General features: G+C 34.4%; 1 protein-coding gene across 2 annotated transcripts; it reads left to right on the forward strand.

The window, feature by feature from the left end:
• Window positions 1–891: 891 nt before the first annotated feature.
• LOC104900503 (probable LRR receptor-like serine/threonine-protein kinase At5g45780) lies at window positions 892–6755 on the forward strand. 2 transcript variants are annotated; one of them, XM_010687925.4, is made up of 11 exons: window positions 892–1395; window positions 1506–1641; window positions 1795–1866; window positions 2678–2821; window positions 2903–2974; window positions 3055–3114; window positions 4428–4501; window positions 4603–4743; window positions 4835–5173; window positions 5737–6128; window positions 6295–6755. In XM_010687925.4, the coding sequence occupies exons 1-11, from the start codon at window positions 1305–1307 to the stop codon at window positions 6616–6618; spliced, it is 1845 nt and encodes a 614-aa protein (XP_010686227.1). In that variant the 5' UTR covers window positions 892–1304; the 3' UTR covers window positions 6619–6755. The 2 variants fall into 2 exon arrangements, with proteins under 2 accessions (XP_010686227.1, XP_048490798.1); XM_048634841.2 differs by lacking the exons at window positions 892–1395; window positions 1506–1641; window positions 1795–1866 and adding an exon at window positions 1906–2166.
• The last annotated feature ends 1930 nt before the right edge of the window (window positions 6756–8685 follow it).

An 8685-nucleotide genomic window follows, 5' to 3' on the forward strand; every position in this document is an offset into this window, starting at 1 on the left:
TGTTTAATTAAATCTAGAATAACCTCTATTTGCCGAACGATTCAATGGAGAACATTGATGTACTTTATTGCTAGAAAAATTCAGTCTTTGATTCGTCTAATTTTATGTTAAAATTAGACCGTCTATCTTAATATTTTGTGCTTTATTAGAGTATCATATTTGGACACAACATACAAGTTGGCAATACAAGTTGGCAGTTGCAACTGCTAATCTAAACTAACCAAAGTTCAAAAGAAAGTAATATTACTTTTTTTTTTTTACTTAAGAGACTTTACCTAAGGATGGCAGTGAATGACACTCATCTTTTTTCCCATCACAGTGCAAACTTCCAACACTGAATTAACAATTTAACATAAAAAAATTATTTCGCCTTTTTTAGTTAATCATTTTGCCGTAATTTATAACCATAACCAAACCGTTTAGTTAACACGTACCGTATTTGTTGAAGTTACCGATACGATTGTCTAGATATGAACATGCGTTTTTTTGGTATGATTTATCTTGAACACTCCAAATAATACCTCCTATAATTTCCAAACAAAGAACAAGAGGGACAATATCACGAATCATGCTTAAACACTTACCATCGTTTAAAAAAGTAATATATGCATCTTGTTCTCTTGAACTTATTTTCAGTTCAGTTTTTCACAGTTCAATTTAATTTCTCGTAGTTCAGTCCAATTTAATCCAGTTTCTTCCATTCTAAAAAAGCGGAGTCTTAACCATCCATTTGAAATTGCAATTTGCAAGGTAGAGGGCCAGAGGGGGTGGGTAACACGAAGAAAAGAATACTACCAAATGCCAATGACTATGTAGGCCCTGTGTTCTCCACTATACCAGATTCTTAGACAAATTTGGCACTTATCATTCAAATCTCGAGACAAAAAAGTCTTTATTTTCGAGCTTATTTTCAAAGAAACCCCAAATCCAAGGGCACTACTCTATCAATATGTTTCATTTTCTCTCTCATTTCAGTATCAAATATCAATATAACTTAATATTGGCATTATTATCTTTAAAAACTGTCGTTTTGTTCCAACTTTTCTCATGTACTAAAAGTGTAGAAAGTTTCCATTTTTTTCACTCTTTTAAGTGTCAAACAAGATCTACTAGTACCCTTTTTCTCCTCATTTTTGTGAACTTAATCTTTTTTCATAGTTGGGTTGTCAAAACTGTTTGATTTATTTGTAACGAAAACGATTTCTTATTACGATTCATGTTAGCCGACCCAAAAATAATGTGGGACTAATGTGGTGCTGTTGTTAAAAGTTGCTAGTTTATGAGAGTGTGTTTTTTTTTTAGCAATGTTTCTGTTTTTGGTTTTGGTTTTCTGGGTTTTTGATGTGGTTGGAGCTGCTGATAGTCTTCTCTCTCCTAAGGGTGTTAACTATGAAGGTTAGTTACGAAAACCCCATTAATAAAAATCACTTCTTTTTCCCTGAATTGTTTATATTAATGTTTTTTTTTGGGTTATCTTGATGTTTTTGTTTTATGGGTACTTTTAGTTGCTGCATTAATGTCATTAAAGAACAAGATGAGAGATGATAAGTACCATGTTCTTGATGGGTGGGATATAAATTCAGTTGATCCTTGTACTTGGTATATGGTTGCTTGTTCTGCTGAGGCTTCTGTTATTTCTCTGTAAGTTTCTGCATTATTTTTATGTTTTTTTGTCCCCAAAAATCATAAATATTGAACTTCTGACAAAAATTTGCCTACCCATTTTGGTTGATTGATTGTATAGTTATGTTAATGCTTGAGTTTTTTTGTGTTTTTTTTTTGAGGGTGTTTCAGTGATATGGCTAGTATGGGCTTGTCAGGAACCCTATCTCCTAGTATTGGAAATTTGACTCACCTTCGCTCAATGTAAGGTTCCTTGTTACTTTATTTTATGTCTGATGTGATTGAGGAGCTGTCATTTGTTATATGCTTGTCTTAGTCTATGCTAATATATACTTTTTCCGTTTTGTAATAAGTGAAACATTTCTCTCGAAAAGCTCACATAAAAGAGGAAAGTGTTTCACTTATTTCAAAACGGAGAATTACATTTTCATATATTGTAAATATTCAATATGAAGAGAAATTTTTCAGCTAGTGGACGAGCTCGTTTCTGGAAAATGTTTGTAATGAAATTATGAAACGAGGAATGATTATTGGGAAGGTCAGGTGAGTATGAATGCGAACGAAAATAAACTTTTTGTTTGGCAAATGTGAGAATATAAATACATTTCTGTGATTACTGAAAGTGACTTATGTTCAAAATGAGATTGTCTGTGGTGAAATTAGGCAATCTTAAATCAGTTGGCTACTGATGGTCAAAGGAATTGAGTTTTTGAGGGAAAAGTGAAAAACAATCTTTCTTAAATGTCTTGCTATGGGTGTCTCTTACCTGCAATGTTGTAGCTTAGATATTCTAATTGCATATCAAATAATTTCTGTAAGTAGACTTCCTTTTGAGAATGATATCTCAAACCTTGAGGTGGTTAGAATGCTATGAACTTTAAAGAAGAACATTCTCTTTAACTAATGCGATGATAAAGAAAGAAGTGTTTATTAGTATTAATGCTTGCTGAATTATGTAGGGTAGAATAAGAAGTTAATTCGAGGGTTCTTTTTGTTTTATAACAATAGCTAGCAGCTGACTGGGAGATGTTGTCTAACTACAATGTGTATACAGTTCAATGCAGAACAATCAGTTATCTGGACCAATTCCTGACGAGATTGGCAAGCTTCAAGAGCTTCAAACTCTGGACCTCTCAGGTAACCAGTTTAGTGGTGAGATTCCTGGTTCGATTGGTAACCTCGGCCATCTAAGCTACTTGTAAGTATAGCTTAATTTTTTTGTCTTTTTATCCCTCCTCTAAGTGACCTTTGATGTAATTTAATTGCTTTCTCTCTGCAGGAAACTGAGTAGAAATAAATTGTCTGGACAGATTCCTGAACATGTTGCAAATCTTACAGGTCTTTCATTCTTGTATGTCTCTCAACATTTGATTTCTTCCCTTTTTTCTGCTTGTTTATCATTGGCATTGAAATGAAGATTTGCATTCGTAGGGATTTGTCGTTTAACAATCTTACTGGTCCTACACCAAAGATTTTAGCGAAAGCATACAGGTATGACCTTTGTACTGGCAAAACTATTCATAACTCGTCAAATCTTTAGTCTTTACTCCAACCTTGTAATTTGTGTTTATGCTGTCGGTCTTTCTTTTTCCATGTGCTTTTGTAATCAACGCCATTGGTTACTTGGAAAATTACAGAAGTTTTGGTTTCATTACCTTTTTTTAATTGTATCACCCTTTTTACGTTTGTTACAGGAAGACAAAAAATATATGCATATATCATTGGGGATTTATTTTACAGTTGGGGTTGATTATAGTACAACTTTGAGTCATGCTAAAAGCACTTATTAAAGACCTAATTTATCTCATAGTGTATATGACTGTTCAAATTGGACTTTTAGAGTACAAATAAAGTTTTGGCAGTTTGCACCTATAAATGAGTGAGGCTTCCTAAGAACCTAATTTGTTTCATAGTGCAATAGGATTGTCTTGGTTAGTTTTTGATATACAAGTAAGTTCACTGATATAGGCAGTTTCCACGTATAAACAATAAGTTAAAGGTATTAACAGAAGATATAATTTCAAGAGACAGAATGCAGAATCTTCATCCATCCTGAATAAGTAACCCGTGTCGGTGGATTTTAAAAGAGCATAATTTCCCTTTTCTAGATATATCATACTCCTCCATGAGAAGTTGCATTTATATACCATCGAATCATGACCATTAATCATCTATTGGTTACAATCAAATCACCGATTTTTTTTGACATAATCAAATCACTGATATCTAGGTTAATAACTAACTTAAATGTACCCCTCTTCCTTTGTTTTCATGAAATCAAGAAGTTCAATTATAAATTGATAACCTTAGATCATCAAACTATATTTAGTTAGAAGTTGTCCAACCTGTGTAGTTTATTAAGAGAAGGCAAGCAATTGGAAATGATGATCATCTGGTTCAGTCCAACTTGTAAGATTACTTGTATGTGGCTAAGTTCCAATAACAACCATGATTTGATAGTACATAAATCTCTTCTATGAGGGCTTTCTTCTTCTTGCTAATAGAAGATGTCTTATACAAGCAAAATTGTGTCTAAAGATCATCAGAAGGTTAAGAAACAAGGGTTAGAAACATGTGATCAGTAATATCCTATGGTTCTGAAGCTTCTGTTTCTCCTTTCTAAAATCAGCTCAATACGTATGCTATCATAAAGATGGACATGGCTCTTAGTATTATATGTTTCATGCAAATGTATGTAGCACTTCAATAATATATAGCCTATGTAACTGATTTCTTATGCTATTGACCTATTCTCTCTTCTTCATTGTTGAGTAATAAGTGACGGATTGCATATTTGAGTGCAGTGTGACAGGGAACACTTTTCTTTGCTCTTCAACATCTTCACATGTTTGCATAGATAGCAAGAAGCCTGTAAATGGTAGGTTCCTTTCACTCTAGTTCTTCCAGTTATTCCAATTCATAATATAAATAAGAAAAAGAAAACAACGTCATTTACATGTTTTACCTATTCACTTCCAGACACAACTATTCCAAAAGCAAGTCATCGCCGTCGATGGGAAGTTCCAGTAGCTGTTGGTGTTGGCTGCACATTTGTGGTTTCTATATTGCTGGTAATTGGATGGGCTCACTACTACAAGTCCCATCTTCTGACATCATATGGTACTTTCTTAAGCTAATAAGTTTTCGCTATGTGAGTGCTTACATCCGTGTTGATAAGAATGATGAGAGCCTCTGATATTTGAATTTGCAGTGCAGCAAGATTATGAATTTAGTAATGGTCATGTGAAGAGATTCTCTTTTCGTGAACTTCAAGTAGCTACAGGAAACTTCAATGCCAAAAACATACTAGGAAAAGGTGGTTTTGGGATTGTGTATAAGGGTTGTTTACCAAACAAGACTATGGTGGCAGTCAAAAGGCTGAAAGACCCCAGTTTGACTGGTGAAGTGCAGTTTCAAACTGAGGTAGAGATGATTGGTTTAGCTCTACATCGAAATCTTCTACGTCTGTATGGATTTTGTATGACACCTAATGAGAGATTGCTCGTGTATCCTTACATGCCAAATGGGAGCGTTGCAGATCGTTTGAGAGGTTGGTATATATCTCTTTGCTCATCCTCTTTTACCATGGTCAATTTCATCTTAGATTCTAGCAGCAACTGGTCAAATTCACCATCATTTCTGTAGATTAAGAGGTTCTACTGTAAATTTTCAATCTAAATTAGAGATATTAAATACTAGATGGTTTGCTTCTTGTTACTTGAGTTACATGGACTCAGGTATAAGTATTCAAGTATCCAACATGGGTACTTGTCCAAATGTATAATTGATCACTTTCTGAAAGACTACATGTTTTTCACCTCGATTAATTGCAGCAAGTACTCATACTTAGATTGTCAATTATCTACATGGATATGCATATGCATGAAGATTGAAGAGTACATGTAACATGGCTGATATACACTTGCATATGGAGTATAAAGTACGAATTATCCTGTACAGCAGTCTCTGTGATGTGGATCTGCTTTCTAGCATTACTTACTCTTTCCATGAGAAAATTTGCATGTATCATTTGAAAATCAGATGTATTTGGAGAAGTTGAGGGAAAGGGTATTTGCTATTGATTGTGGATTATATGCTTTACCATTATTTCAGATCCATGTAGGGATAGGCCTACTTTAGATTGGAGCAAGCGCTTGCATATTGCTCAGGGGGCTGCTCGTGGTCTCTTGTACTTACATGAGCAGTGTAATCCAAAAATTCTTCATAGGGATGTGAAAGCTGCTAACATCTTGCTTGATGGGAGCTTTGAAGCTGTAGTGGGAGATTTTGGCCTTGCAAAGCTCTTAGACAGGAGAGATTCTCATGTTACTACCGCTGTGCGCGGCACACTTGGTCATATTGCTCCTGAGTATCTTTCTACTGGGCAATCCTCAGAGAAAACTGATGTTTTCGGATTTGGCGTTCTACTTTTGGAACTCATCACGGGACAAAAGACAGTAGATGCTGGCAAAGGTCAGACTCAGAAGGGAATGATGCTTGAATGGGTAGGTGTACAGTTCTCGTAGCTTTGCTGACCCCGGTCTAATAGGTCCTTCATTTTACTTAGCAGTAACAACATAAAGGATCCTACTAGACCGGCTACCTCATGGGTTATTCGCAAGTCTTATGTAGCATCTCCTCACTAGTCATTTCTTTGCTGCTTGTTTATAGGTGAGGGGATTGAACGAAGAAAAAAAGTTGGACATGCTTGTGGACAGAGATCTGAAGGGCTTTTACGATGCTGATGAGTTAGAAAAGATGGTGGAATTGGCTCTTCGGTGCACTCAAGCTAGTCCTATCCTGAGACCAAAAATGTCAGAAGTTTTGAATGTTTTAGAAGTTATTGCTGGGCAGTCCGGAATCGGAGAAGAAATGCATGCCAGAAACTCAATTCCTGAAGAAAGATATTGTACTAGTGTCTCTAGGCAATACAGTGATGTTCACGAAGAACATTCCTTTGTATTTGAAGATATGGAGTTATCTGGACCAAGATGACTCCATGTAATTATTACCTGAATCACTGTGTCTGTCCAAAGTTTTGTAAAGCACTTTTTGTTTCTAAAAATTTTCCATTCTGTTTCAACTGTAAAAATAATTCTCCCAAATACAGGTTAGATACAATATTACCATGAGACTTGCTCAAATTTCGAAAAGGTGTAGGAAATATGACTAATAGCAATGGAAATTAGAACAGGCAAATATGGGAAAGGTTGTATATGATGATAAATCACTGCCCCAAAGTTGAATTTGCCTTGCGCGTTAAAAATAGACTTTCAGCAACCTATCTTCAACAAATACGTGACATCGATCTCTTCGGTGTACAATGTAAGACGGTATAAAGGCTTATAGTAAGTTGGAACGAAGTTGTGGCAGCCTTAGGAGTTAGGATAATAGGCATGGTCGAAAAGTAGGTCACAACCGTGCAACTCGCCTGTGCGAGTGTGGTGGATCGGAGTCTCCCCTCTAATCCTTTACCCAAGGCTCATAGTGAGTTGAGATATGTAAAGAAGGTAAAAAGCCTCATGTTATATCAATGTAGGACAAGTTTCCAGTTCTCTTGCTTCTTTTCAAGCAAAATCTCCTTTATAAGATCACTTAGAAGAACAAAGAAACAAAAGAAGAGAGAAAAATTTTGGGCATTGAAGAACATGGACTTGATTTAACAGCCAGCTCAAACAACAATCTCCTAGCTACCACCAGTTAAGGTGAACTAATCCTAAACCTCTAATGATGTTAGACTATTAGTAAGACACAATTTGCACACTTGCAAAATCTCAAATCAAAACATGTTAATGCAAAAATTTGCACTTATATGCCCCCAATAAGTTCATGAACTTTTCATTAATGCTTTAAAGGTTCTAAGCTTAAAGGACTTCTTTAAGACGAGAACATTCCCCACATTCACATAGATAAGTTCATCAAGTTGTATGGTCACAGTCTGTCCTTAAAACACCATATATGAACTTTTATAGAGACTAGTTCATCCTTGCACATAGTAGTATTGAAAAACGGAGGAAGTTTGGAGCGTAAAAACAACTTGATTGTAATTAATGTTCAACATAACCTTTATCTAGAATTTCAGTGCATTATTAGGCAACTTTTGGAGGTTAAGGAAGAGATGCGTTCTCTTCACCTTAAAAATTTAAGTGTTAGTTCAGTAAGTTTAAGTAATTTCTAATCAGGTTCAATCAGATCTAATATGTTCCAATTATTTCAGTAAGATTTAGTAAGTTCGAATCATATTCAATTGGATCATATGCCTGTTTGATTTAGACTCTAATGTCTTACGTCCTTGTAACGATACCATCACCTCAAGGTGGCAAAATGAAAACTACTCCCTCCGCGTCCTAATATAGTGTTTGTTTATCTCTGTTGATGTCAAACTTTAAATTTTTTGACCAAATCTTTTCATTTGTATATACATAAAAAACATATTCATGCGGAATCTTGTTAGATTTACCTCAATATGTAGTTTCATAATATCAACTTTTTATATTTTTTTTTTATCAAGAAGTAATTGAAGATATCGAAAGTCAAATAATATTTATCTTAGAAAGAGTGTAAAAAAAAAGAAATAGTATATTATGAGACGCAGGGAGTATAATACAAAATGATACACCATGCATGCCTGTCCATACATGATGCCATGATGGAGAATAGAAGATATTCACTATTTTTTTTTTTTTTTTTTGTTTGGAGTACTTAGAAAAAAATATATGTACAGAAGTCAGAACTACAAATTCATGATGTAGGCTTAGTGCATCACTGTCTATGTCTGTGTGGCCATTGATTAGACTTCAAGAAAATGGACTTTTAAACTTTCAAGAGCCAAAGACGACAAGTCACATGATGCATAATCAAACGTGATTCAATTTTGAGTTTTTGAGCACCATTTTTACAAATTTTTACTAATTAAGATAAAAATATTAAATATTACATTAATTTATTTTTCCATTTAACTAATATTTTACTTTCTCATTATTAATTACTTACAATAATATTCTATAATTTTCATTCAATTTTCAATATAGCAATACTTTAAAAATAATAATATGGTAACTA

Source organism: Beta vulgaris, chromosome 8, assembly GCF_026745355.1.
Source record: "Beta vulgaris subsp. vulgaris cultivar EL10 chromosome 8, EL10.2, whole genome shotgun sequence".
NCBI classification, from domain to species: Eukaryota; Viridiplantae; Streptophyta; class Magnoliopsida; order Caryophyllales; family Amaranthaceae; genus Beta; species Beta vulgaris.

Coding starts and splice junctions, on each gene's coding strand:
- LOC104900503 (XM_010687925.4), top strand. CDS start 1,305: ATGTTTCTGTTTTTGGTTTTGGTTTTCTGGGTTTTTGATGTGGTTGGA. Junction 1,867..2,677: donor TTGACTCACCTTCGCTCAAT/GTAAGGTTCCTT, acceptor ATGTGTATACAG/TTCAATGCAGAACAATCAGT. Junction 2,975..3,054: donor CTTACAGGTCTTTCATTCTT/GTATGTCTCTCA, acceptor TTGCATTCGTAG/GGATTTGTCGTTTAACAATC.